This window comes from Schistocerca nitens, chromosome 11 (assembly GCF_023898315.1).
Source record: "Schistocerca nitens isolate TAMUIC-IGC-003100 chromosome 11, iqSchNite1.1, whole genome shotgun sequence".
NCBI classification, from domain to species: Eukaryota; Metazoa; Arthropoda; class Insecta; order Orthoptera; family Acrididae; genus Schistocerca; species Schistocerca nitens.
Genome location: NC_064624.1, coordinates 188351202 through 188377727, shown reverse-complemented (window position 1 = coordinate 188377727; position 26526 = coordinate 188351202). Strand labels below are relative to the sequence as shown.

Genomic DNA, 26526 nt, shown 5'->3' with positions numbered 1-26526 from the left:
GGAGGTATTGAATAGGATTGGGGAGAAGAGAAGTTTGTGGCACAACTTGACTAGATGAAGGGATCGGTTGGTAGGACATGTTTTGAGGCATCAAGGGATCACAAATTTAGCATTGGAGGGCAGCGTGGAGGGTAAAAATCGTAGAGGGCGACCAAGAGATGAATACACTAAGCAGATTCAGAAGGATGTAGGTTGCAGTAGGTACTGGGAGATGAAGAAGCTTGCACAGGATAGAGTAGCATGGAGAGCTGCATCAAACCAGTCTCAGGACTGAAGACCACAACAACTGCTCAGTTCTGTCTCAAGTTTATTTTCCCAGCAGTTCATTAACAATGGTACTCAGTTATATGGATATGTCAGTTCAGTGCCCAGTTTGTGACACTATGCACCAGTATGCCATACCAGTACCTCTGACGAAAAAAAGATAAGAACCGCAGATTTTGATATGTGATATGACAGAGCTTCTGCTACGTTCGATCGATGTAAAACAGGCATAGTCACACCTCTAAAACGCTCAGAAAAGGGTTAAAATAACGTTTCGAGAAGTCTACATTTAAAAAACACCCTGTCGAAGGTCACAGTATCGGAACCTCATTTTTTACAAGTTGAGCACTGGGTTTAGTGGTGCAGAGTTGACTGATATTCACCAATGCAGTAGAGGAGGAGCATGATGACACTATGCTGAGCTGCTCCTACAGTGATGGCAAGGAAATCGCACTACTTTGTAGGGTTCTGTGGCTCAGTTGGTAAAAACTCGATCCATATAGGATCACTTTGTTGTCAATCTGCCTGTCCGACTGTTAAAAACCCTTTTTCTCACAAGGGAACCTCCCCATCGCACCCCCCTCAGATTTAGTTATAAGTTGGCACAGTGGATAGGCCTTGATAAATTGAACACAGATCAATTGAGAAAACAGGAAGAAGTTGTGTGGAACTGTGAAAAAATAAGCAAAATATGGCAAGAGTAGTCCACGGGTCGCATGGGCAACATCATGGACAGACTTTGCTCAGGAGCGTCGTGGTCTGGTGGTAGCGTGAGCAGCTGCTGAACTAGAGGTCCTTGGTTCAAGTCTTCCCTTGAGTGAAAATTTTATTTTCTTTATTTTTGCATAGTTATTATCTGTCCGTTCGTTCATTGACGTATTTGTTCACTGTAATAAGTTTAGTGTCTGTGTTTTGCGACCGCATCACAAAACCGTGCGATTAGTAGACAAAAGGACGTGCCTCTCCAATGGGAACCGAAAACATTTGATCGCAAGGCCATACGTCAACTGATTCCCCCACAGGAAAACACATCTGATATATTCTATACGACACTGGTGACGGCATGTGCGTCACATGACAGGAATATGTTGTCGACCCACCTAACTTGGCGAAGGGGTAAAAAGATTCTTCTACCTTGCCCGATTTAGGTTTTCTTGTGGATGTGATAATCACTCCCAAAAAAGTGATGAAAACATAAGAGTTTGTCACATAAACTGAAAATAAAAAATTAAACTCATTACTTGATGGAAGATTTGAACCATGGACCTTTCGTTCCGCAGCTACTCACGTTACCACGAGACCACGGCGCTCCTGCGTTTTCTCTCTCCTTGACGTTGCCTATCTTCCCATGAACTACTCAGTTTGTATATTTTGCTTATTTTTTCACAGTTCCACACAACTTCTTCCTGTTTTCTCAATTCATCTGTTTTCAGTTTTTCGAGGCCTATCCACTGTGCCAACTTATAACTAAATCTGAGGGGGGTGCGATGGGGAGGTTCCCTTGTCAGAGAACAGGTAGACATATCAAGTTAAAATTTATGTCAAATACTAAGGCCTATTGTCCATTGATGGTATAATAAACATTAGCTTATAAGTTGGTGGTGTCAAAAGATATGGCCGTTTGTCACATTTTTTGATACTAGCAGACTCACTCATCAAAATAACAGGTTACCCATTGGCCTAGAACCTTGAAATTTTTCAAAAAGGGTTTCACAGTACATCCAAAGGAAAAAATCTGAAACAGTAAGTTTGTAATTATATTACAGTAGATTCGGATTAACGAACTAGTTGGGATCCCACCTTGTTCGGATTACCGATTTGTTCGGATTAGAATTACAGTGACGAGTTTCTAGAATGAAGTATACCGAGCAGATTAGTAGGTACACCGTGGTAACAAATGGGAACAATAGCTCACTCTCACTACCTTTGTAGTGTCTGAGGTCAGTGCACTCCCAGTTGGCTCGCAAAGCGCTTGGTTATGTTGGTTATCGATTGCACGTGTAACAGTTGTATTGTATTCGTTCAGGTGTAGTGGCATACATATTTTCCTCATAAGTAAATGTAGACATTCAATGTTAACTCTCTAAGAAAAACTGAATGCTTTGAAATGGATAGACAATGGTGAGAATGTATCTAAACTGGCAACAGAACTGGGTGTTGGTAAAGCTACCATTTGTGATTGGAAGAAGAACTGAGTAAGCTTGAACAGTCCCTTGCAATGTCTTCGGGAAAAACACTCAAAATTTGGCAGACTTTGAAACAGTCCCAGTACGATAAAGTGGATAAAGCTCTTTTCCTTTATTCAGGAAAAGGAAAGGGGAACTCCTTTGAGTGGAGCACTGGTTCAGGAGAAGGCAATTTACCTGAATAAGTTAATGAATAGTGATGAGTCTTTTAGTGCAAGTACAGGTTGGTTGGACTGATTTAAAAACTGTCATTAAATCTGTCAGCTAACAATTACTGGAGAGAAGCTTTCTTCTGAGTGTGATGCAGCAAAGGAATACTTGGGTGAGTTTGAAAAAATTATGAGAGAGAGAAAGTATTCTGTCCGACAAATTAATAACACTGACGAGACTGGCCTTAATTTTAGGGCATTGCGAACAAAAAGCAGAAGACCATGCTCATGGTTTTAAAATGTGCAAAGATCGTGTGGCTTTATTAGCATGCAGCAACTCTGCTGGTAATCACAAGCTGCTAGACCCAGACCTTTCAAAAACTGCAACATCAAGTCTGTGCCCGTATTTTATCGCAAAAAAAAAAAAAAAAAAAAAAAAAAGCACGGATGAATGATAAGCTGTTCAAAGAATAGTCTGTTCGACGGTTTTCTAAGGAAAATCATTTGTCTCCCCGCGCAATTCTTTTGATTGATAATGCGCCATCTCACCCCAACACTGAGGAATTATGTGATGGAGAAATTGTGGCGAAGTTTTTGCCACCGAATGTTACACCACTTCTACAGCCGATGGATCAAACATTGAAACTGGTTTACAGAATACAATTTTTAAGAATGCTGATCCAAGATGATGGCATTCCTTTAGTGGACAAAATAAAAAATACCAATGTGGAGGATATTATTTATTGGGCCGCTGAGGAATGGCAGAATATTTCAGGAAATACTCCTAGAAAATCATGGAGAAAACTGTGGACATCTCTTGAATTTCAGGAGAACCTAGTTGAAAATGAAGAGGAAAATCTACTACAAATGATGCAGGCAATCGCTGGGTGTGAAAAAGCTAGTGAAGGAGACGTAGATGAGTGGATGTCAGTGGATGGGGCATGTGTGGTGAACCTTACTGATGCTGATTTAGTCGCTGCTGTGACTCGAGACCAGGAAGAAGTGGACTACTGTGACGGAAGTTACACGAGAGCGACAAAGGAGAGCTGGTGCCACACAGTGACACAGCGAAAGCCCTTCACCTCGCGCTACTTTATTTGGAGCAACTACCTACTGCTACACCTGCTGATCTGATGTTTATGAGATGATGGCGCAACTGTGTGTCATATAACAGACTGTCTTCATTATGCCAAAAAACAATGACTGAGTTTTCGTCATCTGAATAGTAGGGATAAAATGTCTGCTGTATTTTAGTAAGTTTGACAGCTTTTCTTACATTGTTATGCATTGTTTAAACCTAATGTTTTCTTGCCAATTTTTCTAATACCATGTTTACTGTACTGTGTAAATTAAAATAGTGTGCTTGTACAGCAGTTTACCATACAGTGTTCCATACTTAGACTAACATTTTTCATGTTCGGATTACCGGGATTCGGATTAGCGGGACTCAGCTGTACATGAAATTTTTTTTTTTTTTTTGTCATTCCTTATGTGACTCTTATCTTTCATCCGTGTGTTAAGACCCCCTTTTTCTCAAGAAGAGGTTGACATATCATGTTCAAAATTAATGTCACATACTAGGGTCTGTGTTACCTTGGTGACATAATAAACATTAACTTCTAAATCAATGCAATTGAAAGGTTTGACCATTTATGTCGCATATTTTGATACTTGCAAACTCACTCATCAAAACCTACAGTGTATTTCCCAGTGGCTTAGAAAAGTGATATTTCGCAAGGATCAAGGTTTCACAGTTCAAGTAAAGGGGAAAAAATTTGAAAACTGTTAATTTGTAATTATATCCCACAAAAAAATTCTTTTGTCATTTGTTATCAGACTTCAGACTTGAAATTAAAACAGTCTCGAAAGTTGTGGTACCCCCACACACGTATGTCTTATCAGTATCAATGTCGGAAACATGCAAAAATTGTTGAGATTCTCTATTCCTGAAGTAGACGAACTGTCTGTATACGAGGGCAGTTCAATAAGTAATGCAACACATTTTTTTTCTGAAACAGGGGTTGTTTTATTCAGCATTGAAATACACCAGGTTATTCCCCAATCTTTTAGCTACACAACACTATTTTTCAACGTAATCTCCATTCAATGCTACGGCCTTACGCCACCTTGAAATGAGGGCCTGTATGCCTGCACGGTACCATTCCACTGGTCGATGTCGGAGCCAACGTCGTACTGCATCAATAAATTCTTCATCATCCGCGTAGTGCCTCCCACGGATTGCGTCCTTCATTGGGCCAAACATGTGGAAATCCGACGGTGCGAGATCGGGGCTGTAGGGTGCATGAGGAAGAACAGTCCACTGAAGTTTTGTGAGCTCCTCTCGGGTGCGAAGACTTGTGTGAGGTCTTGTGTTGTCATGAAGAAGGAGAAGTTCGTTCTGATTTTTGTGCCTACGAACACGCTGAAGTCATTTCTTCAATTTCTGAAGAGTAGCACAATACACTTCAGAGTTGATCGTTTGACCGTGGGGAAGGACATCGAACAGAATAACCCCTTCAGCGTCCCAGAAGACTGTAACCGTGACTTTACCGGCTGAGGGTATGGCTTTAAACTTTTTCTTGGTAGGGGAGTGGGTGTGGCGCCACTCCATTGATTGCCGTTTTGTTTCAGGTTCGAAGTGATGAACCCATGTTTCATCGTCTGTAACAATCTTTGACAAGAAATTGTCACCCTCAGCCACATGACGAGCAAGCAATTCCGCACAGATGGTTCTCCTTTGCTCTTTATGGTGTTCGGTTAGACAACGAGGGACCCAACGGGAACAAACCTTTGAATATCGCAACTGGTGAACAATTGTGACAGCACTACCAACAGAGATGTCAAGTTGAGCACTGAGTTGTTTGATGGTGATCCGTCGATCATCTCGAACGAGTGTGTTCGCACGCTCCGCCATTGCAGGAGTCACAGCTGTGCACGGCCGGCCCGCATGCGGGAGATCAGACAGTCTCGCTTGACCTCGCGGCGATGATGACACACGCTTTGCTCAACGACTCACCGTGCTTTTGTCCACTGCCAGATCACCGTAGACATTCTGCAAGCGCCTATGAGTATCTGAGATGCCCTGGTTTTCCGCCAAAAGAAACTCGATCACTGCCCGTTGTTTGCAACGCACATCCGTTACAGACGCCATTTTAACAGCTCCGTACAGCGCTGCCACCTGTCGGAAGTCAATGAAACTATACGAGACGAAGCGGGAATGTTTGAAAATATTCCACAAGAAATTTTCAGTTTTTTCAACCAAAATTGGCCGAGAAAAAAATGTGTTGCATTACTTATTGAACTGCCCTCGTACATAATGAAGTTTTTACGGAACACTCAGTGCACGAGTCCTACTCAGACCTGGCCAATTTTTCATCTGTACATGGCCACCCCTGAGAAACTGAGTATTTCCTATTTATGGTAATTACATGTTACAAGCTTTTTCACTTTTGTGAGGGTATTTCTGCAAAAACGAAATCATAATTATCATATTATTTTGAATAAGCCACGAGAGACCCTGGATCTCTTATACCAAAACACTCGGAAAATATCGAGAGTTTCTGATTTTTTTTCAGAGGAGTTAGGATTCACCCAGTATGCCTTATCAGCAAACGCTGGTGTGGACTGCCAATTTTCTGACTGTTTGTGAATTTTGTTTTTACAGGTTACAACACCTACTGCGCGAGGGTCGACGCAGATACTTACACGAGCTGAAACTGGAACGCCAGGCCGAAGCCGACGCGGCAAAGGAACGTCAGCTCGCGGCAGAGGCCGGGGACGAGAACTCGGAGCGGACGGGCCTGTCGGAACGGGGTTCCACGTCGGATGCGGTCCCCGGCAGGAGCAGTGGACGGGGCACACCGCAGCGGAGCCAGTACGACGCGGAGGAGAAGCTGCGCGCCACGTGGCGCTACCACCGGCACCGCGGGGTGTGCGCGGTCCTGCGCCGCAAGTCGTGGGAACGGCGGGCCGACACCCCTGCCCCTCCGGGACCGCGCTGCACCCACACAGAAGGCGGCGTCAGGTGAGTGTGTTCCGTTCTGTCTCGTCTCCGAAGGAAAGGCTGCACGAGTGTAGACGCAAGGAAATGGGAGGGACATGCAATGGGTGAAAAGGCAACTTGGAAGGTGTTCAACATATCACCATACTTCCATGTTTAAAGAACTTGCAGCAGAGCTGGATGACTATCAGAATTTGTTAAGGAATGAGGAATCTTTCAGTGAATGGTGAACCTCGTTATAAGAAGAGATGCTGTTCGTATATTTGTAAGGTTTCAACTTCAACAAAGCTGGGAGTGATCTGTAAAGCTGAAAGATTAAAATACATTACTGTGGATGATAGGAAGGTAGTGCTGTTATCTACACACATCAAAAAAGTTTTGCATCAGCTCAGTTACGAGAGTTGCAGAACCTGTACAGAAAATGGGAATAGAGATCAACATAAACATAATTTCCGCCCTTTTTATTGCTCACGAAACCACACATTGCATGTTGTACCACCATACAATGAGACCTTCAGAGGTGGTGGTCCAGATTGATATATACACCAGTACCTGTAATGCCCAGCAGCACATCTTTTTGCATTGATGCATGCCTGTATTCGTCATGGCATACAATCCACAAGTTCATCAAGGCACTTGGGTCCAGATAGTCCCACTTGTCAATGGCGATTCAGCGTAGATCCCTCAGAGTGGTTGGTGGATCACGTCGTCCATAAAAAGGGCTTTTCAATCTATCCCAGGCTGTTCGATAGAGTTCGTGTCTGGAGAACGTGCTGGCCACTTGTCGACTGATGTCATTATCCTGAAGGAAGTCATTCACAAGATGTGCACGATGGAGGCACGAATTGTCGTCCATGAAGACGAGTGCATCTCCAATATGCTGCCCATGTGGTTGCACTATCGGTTAGAGGGTGGCAGTCATGTATCATACAGCCATTACGGTGCCTTCCATGATCACCAGCAGCGTACGTCGGCCCCACATAATGCCACCCCAAAACAGCAGGGAACCTCCATCTTGCTGCACTCACTGGACTATGTGTCTGGGGCATCCAGACCTTGCTGCACTCACTGGACAGTGTGTCTAAGGCATTCAGCCTGACCGGGTTGCCTCCAAACACGTCTCCGACGATTGTCTAGTTGAAGGTATATGTGGTATTCATCGGTGAAGAGAACGTGGTCCATTCAGCATGTTGGGCCCATTTGTATTGCGCTGCACGGTGTTGTGGTTGCAAAGATGGACCTCGCCGTGGACGTTGGGAGTGAAGTTGCACATCGTGCAGCCTATTGCATGCAGTTTGAGTTGAAACATGACGTCCTGTGGCTGCACGAAAAGCATTACTCAACGTGGTGGCATTGCTGTCAGGGTTCCTCTGAGCCTAAATCCGTAGGTAGCAGTCATCCTCTGCAGTAGTAGCCCTCGGGCAACCTGAGCGAGGTGTGTCGTCATTGACAGTTCCTGTCTCGCTGTATCTCCTTCATGTCCGAACAACATCGCTTTGGTTCACTTCGAGATACCTGGACACTTCCCTTGTCGAGAGACCTTCCTGGCACAAAGTAACAATGCGGTCGCCATTGAACCACGGTATTGACTGTCTAGGCACGGTTGAACTACGGACAACACGAGCTGTGTACCTCCTTCCTGCTGGAATGACTGGAACTGATCGGCTGTCGGACCCCCTCCATCTAATAGGCGCTGCTCGTGGATGGTTGTTTACATCTTTGGGCGGTTTTAGTGACACCTCTGTGCAGTCAAAGGGACTGTGTCTGTGATGCAATATCCACAGTCGACGTCTATTTTCAGGAGTTCTGAGAACTGGGGTGATGCAAAACTTTTATTGGTGTGTGTATTTCTGCAATAAAACATCCAAACTTCTGAAATGAACAAATAAGCAGTTGCAGTGTATTTTTCCTGCTTTTCTACATCTACATCTATACTCTGCGAGCCACCGTATGGTGTTGGCGGAGAGTACCCTGGACCACTGCTTGTCATTTCCATTCCTAATCCACTCAGAAATAGAGCAAGGGGAAATGACTGTCTATATGCTCCACATGAGCCATAATTTTTTGTGTCTTATCTTCTCGGTCCTTACGAGCAATGTATGTCGGTGGCAGTAGACTCGTACTGCCGTCAGCTTCAAATGCCGGTTCTCTAAATTTTCTCAGTTGTGTATCTCAAAAAGAATGTCACCTTCCCTCCAAGTATTCCCATTTAAGTTCCCGAAGCATCTCTGTAACACTTACGTGTTGTTCGGACCTGCCGGTAACCAATCTGGCAGCCCGCCTCTGAATTACTTTGATGTCTTTCTTCAATCCAACCTGGTATGGATCCGGAGAACTAGAGCAGTACTCGAGAATAAGTTGCACCGACGTCCTATAAGCAGTCTTCCTTACAGGTGAACCACTCTTTCATAAAATACTCCCAATAAACTGAAGTCAACCATTTGCCTTCCCTACCACAGTTCTCAACTTAAACACTTTCGTTGAATTTTTCTTTGGTCGAATAAGCATGAAATAGGTAATAAAATGTCCCACTTGAATGCATTTCGACAGATGATTCATTGTCTCTGCCTTTCCTGACATTCGTATAATGTCGCTGTGGTGTTTACACATCTGCAAATTGTGAAGTCTTGGCAGGAGCTGCCATACGCTGAGCACTATCACTCTTACGCAGTAAAATATATTGCACAACATACTGAACACGTGTCAGCACTTCTAAAGCTCTGCAATCTTCTACGATATATTCCGCAAACTGCCAGTATCACTTGCAGACAGTCAGTATTATTGTGCAATAAATACTGAACTTGTGACTGCGTCTTTACACTCACCTACAACACAACTCTCACATACGTGCTGTAAAGGGGCCAATGTGTACAGAGGAAGAACACACTTCCCGACAGTTAGGTGAAACCGTGTACTGAGATATTCCAGCCAACAATGCCATACAACATTTACAGTTTTAATAATTGTGATTGAACTTTGTCTTTTGAACAAAAATAAAATCCTTTCATATATATTTGTTTTGGATGCTTGGTAACTTGGAATAAACACTAATAAATGATGTGACGAAAAAAGAAATATGTAAGGCTATGGAAATCAGTAAAGTGTGATCTCACTACAACAAAATTTGTTTGGAATGTCCCCACTTCAAAATCTTTTAATTAAACTGTTCCCACTCCGTAATACTTTATTTGCTCATTAATCTTCTCCAAGGCACTTTTATTGTAAAAGTAACAACTGCGCCTTTTATTTACTACTTGACGATGAACTGGTGTAATGCCCAAAAACTTCACTGCAACCCTTGAAAATGGAGTTGTTGGTCTGAAACATGTTGGACTATAACAGAAAAATAAGGTATTGTGTCTGGGGATGGCGTATTGCTGGTAAAAATATCCCAGCCGTAGAATCCACAGTCATAGGACGCTAAAGGCAGAAGTCTGTTTAGTATGCACATTACAAGGTGGCTGTACGACACATTTCACAAAGAGGAAATGGAGAACACTTTGTGGCATCACCAGGGTGTGCTCTCTCTCTCTCTCTCTCTCTCTCTCTCTCTCTCTTTCTCTGTGTTAACACAAAAGTAATCTTTCCAAGAGTGCTTATGTGCCACACTTAATTTCGTACAGCACGTGGAAAATAATACAAGTGCAGAAAAAAATGACTCGTTTCCAAATAGGAGCTTTCTTCTGCTTGTCAGAAACGGGAAACTATGTACACATTAAATAAATCCTATTCCTGATATGTAGGAGATGAACTGTCAAGGAAAAAAAAAAAAAAAAAAAAAAAAAAAAAAAAAAAAAACATGAAGAACATCATACATTTACAGCTGTAACTTTTCGTAGTAGTTTATCATGTTAAGAAAATTTATAGTTACTGTTGATCAGCAGTAGATCACTGACACAATATGGATTTAATTGGCTGTGCTGAGGTGTTTATAACATGCCAGCTTTACTAAAGCGCTGTTCATTAGGTGTGTTTATTGCTGTTATACATAACATATGGCTTGTAACGACAGCCATCCCAGGTAGATGCTTATCATGTCTGCACCACCATTTTAAGATATCATGAACTCCCACATGCATTAAAATATAGAGATCTACTTCATCTGCAGTGGAAAATTTGTTGTTCTTCCAGTTCTAGAACCAATCTCTGTGTGGGTGGCAAGGGCACTGTACTTGGATGCTGTATGTTTATAAACAGTAGAGAGAGAAGAGATATAGAACTACATGATAATGTATGTGGGGGGAATTCCATTTGTCTACAAGACACTAAGCAATAACTACACAAAAACATTTATGTTAACGATTACATGTAGTAGGCCTACCTACAAAACTAGCATGCTTTGTAGCATATCGCTAAGAATTTCCTGCTTATGTCAAACAGATTGTCGCGATGGAAAGATAACCGAAAGAAAGTAGCAGTTTCATGGTTTGAAGTAATTACAATCATCTCATGTACAAAAGACAGAGCCCAATTTTTAATCCTTTTTACCTCTTACTAGAAAATACTTATCTGTTAGTATACATCATACAGAACAGTGCTTCGGGCTGCAGTAATTTAACTCATATCTCAGTCATTTTAATGGACACTGAAGATTTGTTCTGTAACCAAAGAAAGACTAACTTGATTGTAGCTCCCCCCACACCCCCCTTTCTGATTCACCTGTCCCCTCTTTAGTTGGTTCCACGAGATCAACAATTTTTTCTGAAAGCCCATCATCACATTCCTTTATTCTGTAAGTGGACTTCTCTCAATAACTAACACAGAAACTTTGATATACTGAGTAAGGCTCCAGCATCATGTACAAGCTGTTCCAGCATGTACTGATCTCATTTCAAATATGATATCAGAGGTAAGAGAAACCATTTTTCTTCATGTACTTTGCAGTATTTGTTGTTCCTGCATTGTTCGTGGCTCCATTCAAGAAGAAGCTGCATTCTTCGAAAATGTGGTTAAGTGCTGCATACAATAAGCATCACAAAGAAATATTTTGTGACTCTTTAGGTTTTTATTATATTGGTGCCCTGGTCAGATACAAAAACCGAGTTATGCGGCACGTCTGCCAGAAAGTGGCAGACAGCCATCCTCTCTCATATTTTCTTCATGATATTTACTTCCATCTTCTTAATGTTTGGCAATTTACTTGTAAGTAAAACATTCACCAGAGACTAATCTGTGTTTATGTAATGTGCTGTGTGAAATAATGCCTCTGATTCTGTGGAAGTCCTCATATCAACTATTGCGGCAGATGTTTTATTAATAATTCCGCGATAATGGACGGCATTTTGTTGCGTGGTTGATCCCAACCTTTCCCTTTTCTTCGTAACGTGAACGTAACTTCTTGTTCTGATATTAACTGGTGTGGGTAGCCTATCCAGTTAGGCTGTGCTCCTACCACCTTTCTCTTCATGCTCACATACTCAGTCACACAGGACTCTATTGGCTACCCAAGTAACTGGCAGTGCTGGATAAGTGGAACATCTTCTGCTTCTGATTCTACCTAGTAGAATTTATACACTCGGAAAAAAAATCTCTGTTGCTTCTTAATGTTAAAATTTGTCATCTTTGCTTTATACCGTCCATAACGAACATTATAGTTGGTAAATTAATCTCACCATACCTAAAATGACATGAAAAATCAATGCTACATATTCTGCATGCACCCCTAACCACATGCTGCAGGCAGATATGGCAGAATGATGCTATTGGCGGGATTGCCACATGGAACACTGCCCCTTGCCAGTGTGCAATGCCCAACCTTCTCATGTGCACACCACTATAACAATGTGCAGGTTATTGTTGTAAAAAGATGATGGAAGAAATACAAAGGTTTTTCAAGTATTCACAAAAATATCACAGCAAGATTTTGACATTATTCTTGAGGGACTGAGGGGGCATTTGTGTAGTAACTGCAAAGACTTTTGGTGGGACCATGAATTATTGAACACATCTGTAGGCAAGATACTGTTAGTGTATCACAATTGCTGCTCAGATCAGTGTGGCAGTATCACTTCATAACCTGGCAACTGTTGATTCATATGCAAGTTTGAGCTAATATCTTTTTTTACTCTCTCTCTCTCTCTCTCTCTCTCTCTCTCTCTCTCTCTCTCTCTCTCTCTCTCTCCCTCTCTCCCTCTCTAGAACCAAAGATACTGGTACACCTGCCTAATATCGTGTAGAGACCCCACAAGCATGCAGAAGTGCCACAACACAACGTGGCATGGCTCGACTAATAACTGAAGTAGTGCTGGAGGGAACTGACACCACGAATCCTGCAGGGCTAACCATAAATCCGTAAGACATCGAGGAGGTGGAGATCTCTTCTGAATTGAATAGCATGTTGCGAGGCATCCCAGATATACTCAATAATGTTCATATCTGGGGAGTTTGGTAGCCAGGAGAAGTGTTTAAACTTAGAAGAGAGTAAGTACGTTGGAACCTCTCTGTAGCAATTTGGATCTGTGAGGTGTTGCATTGTCCTGGTGGAATTGCTCAAGTCCGTCGGAATGTACAATGGACATGAATGGATGCAGGTGATCAGACAGGATGCTTACAGACATGTCACCTGTCAGTCATATCTAGATGTACCGGGCATCCCATTTCACTACAACCTCACTCACACCACACCATTGCAGAACCTCCATCCACTTGAACGGTCCCTTGCTGACATGCTGGGTCCGTGGATTCATGAGGTTGTCTCCATAACCGTAAGCGTCCATCCACTCGATACAATTTGAAACGAGACTCGTCCAACCAGGCAACATGTTTCCGGTCATCAACAGTCCAATGTCGGTGTCGATGGGCCCAGGTGAGGCGTAAAGCTTTGTGCCGTGCAGTCATCGAGGGCACACGAGTGAGTTTTCGGCTCCGAAAGCCGATGATGTTTCGTTGAAAGGTTCACACGCTGACATTTGTCGGTGGCCCGGCATTGAAATCTGCAGCAATTTGCAGAAGGGTTGAATTTATGTCACGTTGAACGATTCTCTTCAGTCGTCGTTGATCCTGTTCTTGCAGGATATTTTCCCAGCCGCAGCAGTGCCGGAGATTTGATGTTTTACAGGCTTTCTGATGTTCGTGGTACACTTGTGAAATGGTCGTATGGGAAAATACCCACTTCATCGCTACCCCTCGGAGATTCTTTGTCCCATCGCTCGTGCACTGACTATAACACAGTGTTCAAACTCGCATAAATCTTGATAACCTGTGATTATAGCAGGAGTAACCGATCTAACAATTGCGCCAAATACTTGTTGTCTCATATAAATGTTGCCGATATCATCTCCATATTCTGCCTGTTAACACACATCTGTAGTTGAATACACATGCCTAAACCAGTTTCTTTGGCATGTGTGTGGTTTTTTCCTCCCCTGAAAGTTTCTCGTTTTCATTCAGGATTCCAATACAGCATATTATTCCTCACATTTTTGGATACAATTCCACTAGGATGGTACTTTGTTGCTCTGTGTGGCCTTCTGCCAGGTGGTGACGAACCCAGCTGGCACTTTTCTCTGAGTACCCCGACTGCTGGATGAGTGTTTCAGCACTACAACAGAGACGTCCAGTTGAGCAGTGAGATATTTTATTATGATCTGTCAGTCACCTCAAATCAGAATGCCCGCTTGTTCTCACATTGCAGTAATCACAGCTATATAGAATGACGCGCCACACTTTTGTTCACAGCTATGTCTCTGTAGACAGTCTGCAAGCGCTTATGAATACCTGCAATGCTCAATGACAGCCCTCTGTTTGGAATGCACCTCCATTACAGAAGTTTTTTCACGGCTGTACATAGCACCTCAACCTATTGAATTTCATGAAACTGTATGGACTGGAGTGGAAATATCCCCCCATGTCCTACAAAAAAATTCACATTTTTTTCAACTTAAATTGGCTGAGAGAAATAATGTTGCATTACTTACTGAACACCCCGCATAGTAAGCCAAAATGTGGGGAGCTTTCAATTGTTTGTGTTGCTGCCCAACAAATGTTTTGTTGAAAGTAGTATGAGAATGAAGAAAATGAACAGAAGAAAAGGGAATAAATAAAGTGAAACATGGAAGAAAGAGAGATAACCATGAAATTGACTGCTTAGCTTTTGCTGATTTAGCAATCTTACCAGAGGACCTACAAGATGCAGTGAAACAGATATACATTTCCCATGAAAGAGCAGAAAAAAATGGACTACAAATTCCATTTGGAAGGAAAAAAAAAAAAAAACATATACATGACCAATATTAAAGTGCTCCTTTGTATATGAAATCAAAATATGGGAAGATCAAGAAAGTTACAGAATTTGAATACTTGGGAAACATAATCCAATCAAATGCTCTGGAGAAAGCAGTTAATATAAACAGGACCAGAAAAATGAAAGTGGCACTCCACATAACAAAGAACACATACTACAAAAAAATCTTTATCCGTTAAAATAAAAAACTGAGACCTTACAATGTAGTGATTAAAATCACATGTATTTATGCCCCAGGCTGCCTCACCATAATACTGCAAAACACTTAAATAATTTGGAGAAGAAAGAAAGAAAGAAAGAAAGAAAGAACAACAATTCGAAAAAAAATTGGCTCAACAATAATATGATGTGTGTGTGTGTGTGTGTGTGTGTGTGTGTAAAATAATACAAAAAAAAAAAAAAAACGAATAAAGTAGATACAATGAAAACAGAGGATTACATTTAATGGCCATTTTAAAAGAATGGATAAAACAAGAGGCTGACAAAAAAATATTCAACTTCATTGACAATAATCCAACAACCTAAGTTTCATGATTTACAGAAGTTAAGCAAGAAGTACAGGAGTTGGGAGAAAGAAAAACATGGAAAACAGATATGAGTTCAGGAAAACTGTATAAAAGGTCAAGGGTTTCTAGAAGAAAACAATAGGAAAGAGGAGGGACTTGGACAGAAAAAATAAGAGAACAACAGAGAATGAAGACATGCTGGGAAGCCAAAAAAATGAAAAAAGTATCAAGTCATAAACCAGCTATTTACATAGTCCTGTGTTGGCCGATCTACTTCTAATTCTGGAAAATAGGTGTGAAATAAAATATCACCTGTGGTCTTAAATGACAACCAAAATCTATGCTGCGTCTGACTTGGAGCAAGTGGCAGTATGGTCAGCACTATTCACCTGGAGGTGTGGCTGTAAAGAGGATCCAGGGACTCAAAATCCCTGGTTCTACTCAACTAGCAAAAGCTAGGAAATTGATGACAAGACACAAAAGAGCAAGCCAAAGCCCTCTCGTAAACTTCCGCAAAAATCGTACACTTATGTTGTCACTTTCAACATTCAGACCCTCATTCAAGCAGGAAATATACACAATCTCACAACAGAACTCACAAAGCAGAAAGTCCAAATTCTTGTCCTGCAAGGAGTGCTTCACAGATTCAGAAACAATAGACTACAATCAAAATATCCACGGGTGTACTGCCGGTCTACAGTGTCCAACGGGCACAATATTTCGGCGATCATACGTGTCGCCATCATCAGGTGAACTGACGGACTGAGCTCCTGTGAACGTGCCAGCACGGAGATCCGTACACTATGGCTGCTCAGGGGGAACTGGGTTCGGTCGCGGCGGCGGCCGATTTAAATACCCTCCGCCCGCGGCGTGCTCACTGCGCCGTCCGCGCCCCGCGCCACGGTCGCGCGGTGGAACAGATTGCGACGGCGTCTGAGATGACGTCGGTGTGATGGCTCTGTCCGCCGTGGTCGTCACAACTATACGTTTTCTCGATTTACTCTCGATTAACCCGATTGCTGGTTCCCAAGCCTTGCTAAGATTATAGCCACAGTCACGGTTTATGTGGTCGTCATTGGTGCGAATTTCGCTGGCCTCTCTAACAACGCTGTCCCAGTATCTCAACGTCTGTATCAGAATCCTCGTGCGGTCATACTCCATGGCGTGATTTTCCGACAAACAATGTTCAGCGACCGCCGACTTGCTCGGATACATCAGTCGAGTGTGCCTCTGGTGTTCACGGCATCGATCCTCGACGGTACGCATCGTCTGACCAATATACGACTTGCCACATTGACATGGAATCTGGTACACGCCGGCCTTCCTCAAACCGAGGTCATCTTTGGCGCTCCCCACCAGTGCACGAGTTTTATTTGGAGGACAAAACACAGTTCCGACCCGGTGTTTCTTCAAAATGCGGGCGATTTTCCCCGAGAGTGCACCTGTGTATGGAATAAATGCAGTGCCTACCTCCTCCCTCGTGACTTCATTCATCTCAACAGGTTGTGCTGCAGTGGTTGGGCGGAGAGCACGTTGAATCTGCCACTCTGAGTGCCCATTTTTTCGAAATACAGTTCTCAGATGTTCCAATTCCTGGGGTAGACTCTCTGCGTCAGAGATAGTGCGCGCCCTATGTACTAGAGTTTTAAGTACCCCATTCCTCTGTGAAGGGTGCTGGCAGCTGTCTGCGTGCAAATACAGATCAGTGTGCGTTGTCTTCCGATACACCCCATGACCTACGGTGCCGTCAGCCCCTCTCTTGTCCAAGACATCAAGGAAAGGTAATTTACCCTCCATTTCAGTCTCCATAGTGAATTTGATGTTGGGGTGTATGGAGTTTAGATGTGTAAGGAAGTCGAGGAGTTTATCCATACCATGTGGCCAGATGACGAACGTGTCGTCCACGTAACGGAAAAAGCAAGTAGGTTTCCATACGGATGACGACAGGGCTTCCTCCTCGAAGTTCTCCATGTACAAATTCGCTACCACCGGTGAGAGTGGGCTACCCATGGCGACTCCCTCCGTTTGTTCGTAGTATTCTCCATTAAAAAGAAAATACGTGGAGGTCAAGACATGCCTAAAAAGTTCAATGGTCTTCTCGTCAAACTTCTGACTAATCAGTTCTAGTGACTCTCGAAGGGGTACCCTCGTAAACAAGGAAACGACGTCAAAACTCACCATGATATCTGACTCATCCAACCTGAAGCTATCAAGGCGTTTAACAAAATCCACAGAATTACGGATGTAATGAGGGCATTTACCCACATAAGGACTTAATATTCCCGTCAGGTATTTGGCCAACAACACCAGGTCAGAACTGTGTTTTGTTCTCCAAATAAAACTCATGCACTGGTGGGGAGCGCCAAAGATGACCTCGGTTTGAGGAAGGCCAGCGTGTCAACGTGGCAAGTCGTATATTGGTCAGACGATGCGTACCGTCGAGGATCGATGCCGTGAACACCAGAGGCACACTCGACTGATGTATCCAAGCAAGTCAGCGGTCGCTGAACATTGTTTGTCGGAAAATCACGCTATGGAGTATGAACACACGAGGATTCTGGTACAGACGTCGAGATACTGGGACAGCGTTGTTAGAGAGGCCATCGAAATTCGCACCAATGACGACCTCATAAACCGTGACTGTGGCTATAATCTTAGCAAGGCTTGGGAACCAGTGATTGGGTTAATCAAGAGTAAATCGAGCAAATGTATAGTTGTGACGACCACGGCGGACAGAGCCATCACACCGACGTCATCTCAGACGCCGTCGCAAACAGAAAATTGGCAAAGGAGCAGTGCTATTTGGCAAGGCCTTCATTGCAGACAAAAAAGTTCTGGCTTTATTAAAAGATGTGAAACCCATCAACAACCGACTTATGACCTCAAAATCAAACACACACACACACACACACACACACACACACACACTAAGCCTTCATTAATGTGCATGCATCAGCAGATGGTGACAATTAAAAAGAGCCTGAAAAAACTGATAAGATTTTGGGAAGAACTTGAAATAGAATAGCCAGAATTCCAAAAGACAATGTGAAGAATCTGTTTGGTGATTTTAGTGTAATTGATGGGGAACACAAATACAAGAGTATCATGCACACCAGTTCATCACTAAGAACTCCACATGACTCGTGTTATGACAACAAAACAACCTAAAATTATGTCACCCTCACTACAGAAAAAGTCCAAAAAACAAAACAATTTATCACCTATCCATCATTTAGGAAAATTTCAGATTGACTATGTGACAATATTGTACGACTACCAAACAGAAATTCTTGATGTGCAAGTACACAGAGGTGCAAATCTCGATTTAGATCATTATTTAACGAGTATCAAAATTAAACCCACACCCAAAAGAAAATTCAACAGGAAAACACCACTGATCCAAAAATTTGATCTACACAAAATCAAAGACTCTAAAATAAGAGAAAAATGGGAGAACAACCTGCGGGAAGTTTGGAAGAAATTTCAAATTATAATCACCCAGAACAGTGAGAAATCTGATCCTTCTTCACAGAAAACCAAAACACCCTTGGTGGAATCAAGAAGTTGAAAATGCACAAGAAGAAAGAAAAAAGGCATTTCAAAATTACAATTTCAACAAATCAGAAGAAATGCATAAGAAATTAATTGAAGTTTGCAAGCAAACATCCAAGGTTTGAAGACAAAATAAATGCAGATATGTCAGTCGCCAACTAGACTCAGTTGAAGACAACTTCGAAAATTACGGCACACATGATTTCTATGAGATCTTTGCGAAACAAATCAGAGGGTACTCGCAATTCGCAAGTAAACTAACGTGTTAAAGCATGAATGTCTGTGTTTGAAAATGGTTATGTTGCTTATAACATGCAGCACTTGTCAGGTGGCTATTTTGCTGATCGATGTCAGTGTCTGGAGGAAGGAGTTGCTATTCAGCCTGGAGGTGATGGACCAGTCTTTCACTAATCCTCCTAAGTGGGCAGCTTAAAGGTTTGTCATTTCCTATGATAGCCAATGTTTTGTAACAACTGTTGCAAAGTAACTTCCCAAAACTCTGCCAGGAAGCAGCAACGTACAGAAGCAATATCAGGAGGAATCCGAAACAGCCAATGAAAATGCCTAAATTCTGTTCCTAATTCTAATTGTCTGGGATGCCTAAATGTTAAATAACTTTGTGGCGAATTTTGGGAACTTACAAAATAAAGGAAACAGCCAGTAGCCCTTGGGTAGTGTACAACCATATGCTCTCATTATGGGTGATCCTCCGTGATCGACTGATTTGTATCTACATCTACTTCTATACTTCAAAACTACCTTATGTAGTGTGATGGAGGGTACGTCATGTCCACTGTCACTTTCCCCCATTCACAGATGATTTGTGGAAAGAAAGATTGATGGTAAGCCTCCGTGGAAAGATGAATTCTGTATGTCCAATTAAACGTTCGTGCTCTTTTCGCGAGGTATACAGTGGAGAGAGCAATACATTGATTGATTTCGTTTAGGAACACACGCTTTCAGAACTTTAACGGTAAATCACATTAGGATGCAGAACACCACTCTTGCAGCATCTGCCAGTGAGTTTGCAGGGTATATCTGTGATGCATTCGAGGTTACTAAATGAAGCAGTAATGAATTACTCTCCTCTTCTTTGGATGTTCTCTATTTCTTGTATCAATCCTATCAGATATGGCTCCCTTACTAGTCAGCAGTATTCAAGTATTGCTCGAATGAGGGTTTCGTAAGATAATTCCTTTGTGAGTGGTCTACACTCCCTGACAATTCTTCCAGTGACTCTCATGCATACTTCCAGGTATTTAGCAGATGTCAACACATCCGTTGATTGTTTTGCAATTGAGTAGTCATACAGTAGTGGGTCTTTTTGTCTTGTTTATGAGCAATTTGTTGAATTTGTTTATGCTCACGGTCAATTGGTAATCCCTCCACCCAGCATCAATTCCTCTGCAGGTCATTTTATTGGTATTTTTTGGTGTTGTGACTTCCCTGTATATAACAGCACTGTCACAAAAATCCTCAAATAACTTCCGACATTATCCACTAGGTCATCTTTATAATATAAAAGGTGATACACCGACTGCCTGACTCACTCACTGACTCATCACCACCCAGCCCAAACCACAAGGAATAGAAACTTGAAATTTGCAGTTTGTTGATCTTATATCGTACACTTTGTTGAAGAAATTTTTCGAAATTCCATCCGCAAGGGTGTGAAATAGGGCATGAAATGTTTTTGGAAAATGTCACTATAAAGGCAATATTGAAAGTAGACCTACGAAAATTGGTATTTGATTTTTCAATCAGAAATAAAGAAATACATGTTTCAGGATTTTTGAAAATTTAACCTCTATGGGGGTGAAACATGGGGTGAAAGTTTTTTTAATAAGTCATTATTACAGAACTACTTAAGTATTTTTAAAGCTACGCATCTCTGAAAATTGGTATTTGGCTTTTCAGTTACAGATAAAAAACAAAAAAAAGTGTGTTTCAGTGTTGGAATCTCAACCTGTAAAGGGGTGGAATTGGAGGTGACATGTTTTATAAAAATATTTTATAATGAAAGCATTTTTAAATTTGAATTCTCTGTTACAAATAACAAAATATATGTTTCATTGTTTCTGGAAATTCAACCGCTTTAAAGGTGAAATAGAGGATGAAAGTTTTTATCAAAATATTTCATTATGTGAGCATTTTCAAAGCTAGATCTGTGAAAATTTGTATTTGGCTTCTCTGTTAGAGATAAATAATTGTGCATTTCACTGTGTATGGAAATTCAAACCCTAAGGAGGTGAAACGGGGTGAAATGTTTTATGAAAATTTTGTTGTGAAAGCATTTTTAAAGCCAAGTCTTCGAAAAATGGTATTTTGCTTCTCGGATGGAAAAGAAGAAATGTGTGTGCCACTGTTTTTGGGAATGAGTGAGATAGGAGCAGACTTGATTCACTGATTTGTCATTGCCCATCCCAAATTACCAAGGACAAAACTTGAATTTGGAGAGGCTGTGGACCTTATACTGTCTGTTTGGAATTCCACTTCTAAGGGGGTGAAATAGGGAATGAAAGGCTTTTTTTAAGTATGTCGCTCTGAAGATAGTTTCGAAGCTCAAACAACAAAAATTGGTATTTATTTTCTCAATCAGAAACAAAAAGTATGTGTTTCAGTAGTTTTGGAAATTCAACCATTAAATAGGTAAAAAAATGGGTTAAACTTTTTTCGAAAATAAAATTATTAAAGACCTAGTAAAGCATTTTTTAACTACATCTATGAAAATTAGTATTTTACTTCTCGGTTAGAAATAAAAAAAAAAAATACGTGTTTCAGAGAGTGAAACAAAGAATGAAAAGTTTTACAAAATAATTTAATTTTGAAAACATTTTCAAATCTAAATCCGTGAAAATTTGTATTTGGCTTCTCTGTTAAAAAAAAAAAAAAATTGGGAATTCAGTCCCTAATGGGGTGAAATAGGGAACAAAAATTTTTAAGAAACTATTTCACCATATTAAAAAATTTAAAACTAAATCTATGAAAATTGGTGTTTTACTTCTCGATTAGATGTAAAGAAATGTGTATTAGGTGATGAAAGTTGCAATGGAAATGTCACCCCAAGAATACAAAAGGTATCCAGCTGCAAGAATCACTTTTTAGTCAGAAGTGCACTAAGAAGAGATCGTGCTTCTACAGACATAATTAGCATGAAAAGTATAGAAGGTGTTGCAATTTGTGAACAACATAAAAATTTGATTGAAGAAAAAAAAAAGAATCTGTGCAGGCCATTCAGTGTACAAGAGCGAAGCAGCGGGCACCAGGTTAGTTTATAGTTACTGTGAAAAGTTGGTGTCTGTGGTACACCCACAGTATCTTGCAGTATAGAAGGCTGAAAAGCGTGTTCCAGTAGGTGGATGTATTTTCCAGTGTTGCCTTTTGAGTGTGCACGTGCTTGGTAGACGAAGTACTCGCACGAGATACCGGAGCCTGTAGCTGAGCAGAAGTTAGTGTTTTAGTGTATGAGTTGGGCACTGTGACATTTAGTAGGAACCAATAAATGATAATGTTGTCCATGGAAAGTTGATAGTGACGTTTATGTCTTTCCCTATTGACTTTGAACAGTGTTCCTGTTTTGTTGTTGTGGTGATTATAGGTGAGATTTGCCAAGAGCCAGTTGGACACGGTGCATTGAACTGTTAGCGGTGAACATATCCCAGTCCAGTGGTCACATGTTAGTAGCTTTTCTGAAAATAGTTCTATAGCTACAGGCCTTTCAATTATTTACTTTAGTTGTGAGTAGTTTAATCCTGTCATGCGGGTTGGAGGAGGCTGGCAACTCATATTTGGACTGATGGTGGAGTAGCAGAGTGGAGGATTAATTTTGCGAACTTTTCCAACTTAATCTGCAATGCAGTATATCATTTAATTTGTCTCAAGTACTGTGCAGCACCAACAAAGCACGAATTCTGCCTGTGGTCACTAGTGGACTTTTCTACAGTGCAGCGAAAACTCCGAAGAATGGACGAAAGGAACATTTTGTGCTTTATCAGTAAAGTAAACCAAAACCAAGTTGTTGCTGGTGGCTGCTGTACTCTATAATCCTAATCTATGACCACAGTTCTGTGTTAATGTCATTATTTGCCAAAACATTTGAAATGCTTTCTTTGTTCGTGGAATAGGCATCTCTCCACTTGGTCAGGATAAACTTCGTAATAGATGTCTTTGAAATACATATAATTGGATATGAAGAAATCCCCGAAATAGAAGGCAATATAATTTAATATGAGGGTCGAGGCAAAAGTCGTGGCAAACGTGAAATGTACAGATGAAAGGATGAGGTGAGAACTACACGTGTGGACACTGAAGAAAGTGTGAACATTGTGCCTCTCTCACATTTATTATGGTAGTGTATAGGATGATACAATTTCGTGTTGCAAAATGATTACAGCACAGCAAATGTGCAGGTTACAGGACAAAACTGAGCCTAAAGGCCCTCAGAGTGGGCCTCGCATTGCCAACGATGTGAGAGACGCTGAATAGCGTCTGCATCACCATTTTCCCCACCGTATCTGAATTAGGTCATCTGTTGTCGCACAGCATTGGAAAATGTCTTCCCGTGTTGCAAACCACCTACCACATAGTGGTTTCCTTACTTTTCGTACAAAGTCACAGGGACAGAGGGCAGGAGAGTGCAGCAGGTTCTCCAACTCTTCCCACCCCAGCATCAAAGTTGCCATTGCACGCACTGTGCTTTATTTGATTTTGCATTGTCGTGCAGCACTACTGCACTGTCCACGAGATCTGGACATTTGTCCCAATTGTCAAGTGCTACCTGTCACACCAGGAAGTCCCTGGTAGTACTTTGTGCCCATGTGGAACACGGTGGCACGCAATTCACTCCTGATGTCATACGTGATAATCACCATCAGTTTCACGGGAGAAATATTCTGAGGGAACTTCCACTGCCTCAGTGATCCGATATGTCGTCATCCCACGGACTGACATTAGAGTTCCAGTTTGTACAATCTCGCTCAAACTTTGTCTGGTGATTATTTGTGACAGAGATTGGCTGCTGTCCTATTGCCAGCGTGCTAATAGGTCAGAGGGTTGTGTATATGGCATCCACCGTTGAAGTTCCATCGAGTCATCTGTTACTCATTGTGATGCGATTTTACGTAGTTGCAGCTGTGTCCAAAATATCCTGTGATACCACAGTGAGCTTCTCAATGCCACTCCCACACACTAACTCCAGTAGCATCAACTATCTTCCCGTGGCATCTGCTCAATTTTGGTACATGCCACGTCGTTCCGCACACTGACAGGTTGTCCTGAGCGTGCCGATCACCAGTTGCGTCACATCCTCACGGAAACTTTCCTGCCCACTGTGCTACTGTACGGTATGAGAGGCCATTATTCCCGAAGGCTTACACTATTTCACTATGACATTTTCTCCCGTATGTCCCTGGCGAATATTGCTGTTTTCATGCACGCACGATGCTCGACACTGCTCACCACACGACTTATTTGGCAGTGTGCTCTGTGCTACTACCAGCATTCACAGATCATCTGTTGTTGTGAATACATACTATACCTGCATAGCTTCCACACTACAAATAGCAGTATGTGATCTACTCACATACCTAAAAAAAAAGCTTGCAAAGACTTTCTCCCCAACCCCATCCCCCAAGTGTTACCTCTCACTAGCTAGCTTCATGCACTATGTGATTAAAAGTATCTGGACACCTGGCTGAAAATGATTTACAAGTTGCTGGCGCCTTCAATCGGTAATGCTGCAATTCAATATGGTGTTGGTCCACCCTTAGCCTTGATGACAGCTTCCACTCTCGCAGGCATACGTTCAATCAGGTGCTGGAAGGTTTCTTGCGGAATGGCAGCCCATTCTTTACGGAGTGCTGTACTGAGGAGAGGTATGGATGTCGGTCGGTGAGGCCTGGCATGAAGTCGGCGTTCCAAAAACCCCAAAGGTGTTCTACAGGATTCAAGTCAAGACTCTGTGCAGGCCAGTCCATTACAGGGTTGTTATTGTTGTGTAACCACTCCGCCACAGGCCGTGCATTATGAACGGGTGCTCGATCGTGTTAAAAGATGCAATCGCCATCACCACACCATAACTCCACCGCCTCCGAATTTTACTGTTGGCACTACACACGCTGGCAGATGACGTTCACCGGGCATTTGCCATACCCACACCCTGCCATCGGATCCCCACATTGTATACCGTGATTCGTCACTCCACACAATGTTTCTTCAATGTTCAATCGTCCAATGTTTACCCTCCTTGCACGAAGCAAGGTGTCGTTTGGCATTTACCGGTGTGATGTGTGGCTTATGAGCAGTCACTCAACCATGAAATCCAGGTTTTCTCACCTGCTGCCTAACTGTCATAATACTTGCAGTGGATCGTGATGCAGTTTGGAACGGTGTGGATACATGTCTGCCTATTACACATTACGACCCTCTTCAATTGTCGGCGGTCTCTGTCAGTCACCAAATGAGGTCGGCCTGTACGCTTTTGTGCTGTACATGTCCTTCACATTTCCACTTCCCTACCGCATCGGAAACAGTGGACGTAGGGATGCTTAGAAGTGCAGAAATCTAGCATACAGACGTATGACACGAGTGACTCCCGACCACCTGACCACGTTCGAAGTCCACGAGTTCCACGGAGCGCCCCATTCTGCTCTCTCACAATGTGTAATCACTATTGAGGTTGCTGATATGGAGTATGTGGCAGTAGGTGGCGGCACAATACACCTAATATGAAACACGTATGTTTTTGTGGGTGTCGCCGGCCGCGGTGGTCTAGCGGTTCTAGGCGCTCAGTCCGGAACCGCGCGACTGCTACGCTCGCAGGTTCGAATCCTGCCTCGGGCGTGGATGTGTGTGATGTCCTTAGGTTAGTTAGGTTTGAGTAGTTCAAGTTCTAGGGGACTGATGACCACAGATGTTAAGTCCCATAGTGCTCAGAGCCATTTGTGGGTGTCTGGATACTTTTGATCACATAGTGTATCTAGTAGTCAGTCACAAAATTATTGCACCTGGGAATGAGGGTGCTTCTGTCTGCTTATTGTGAGCCAGATTGTTAATGTGTGGATTACTGACCTGAAAGCGTTGACAGGGTGATGCATTTTCTTCAGTCACCACTGCACTTATTTACAGTAACGTCACTGTGTTTTTCCAATAACAGCCGAGTGCAATAATATCGTGGTTAATTAGTACAGTCACATAAATTTAACATTTACTGCTGCCCTAGTTGTGCCACTGTTGTTGTAGGGGAGTTCAATGCCATGGAGAACAGAGGTTTGTATCGGAGACTGAATGTACTAAATTTTATTGCAAATTAAAGGCTCCCTTTTGGCTGTTCTTTCTTGGACTTAAATCTTCAAAAGTTAGAAGTGTGAAAGTCACATGTTCACCATGAGAAACGAGAAGATCGTGTCAAATGTGGAGGGTAATGTGGATGTACACCAAACTTTAACTAGTACCTAAAAAATTAGAAAAAAAAATTATTATTTTAAAAAATAGCTGTTGACTCCTCAGTTTTTTTTATACAGGGTGATTCAGTTAACCTTTTTATACAGGGTGATTCAGTTAACCCAGTGGTTCCCAGACCTTTTGGCACTGTATACCACTCTACAGCTTTACATTTTTTAAATTTCGG

General features: G+C 42.1%; 1 protein-coding gene across 5 annotated transcripts in view; it reads left to right on the top strand.

Moving 5' to 3' along the window:
• Positions 1–26526, top strand: part of LOC126212830 (treacle protein-like) — a 225546-nt gene that overhangs the window by 115689 nt on the left and 83331 nt on the right. For all 5 annotated transcript variants that reach the window (XM_049940246.1, XM_049940244.1, XM_049940245.1 and 2 more), the window contains exon 4: positions 6264–6623. In XM_049940246.1, coding sequence (XP_049796203.1) covers positions 6264–6623 — 360 coding nt within the window. The remainder of the gene's footprint in view (positions 1–6263; positions 6624–26526) is intronic.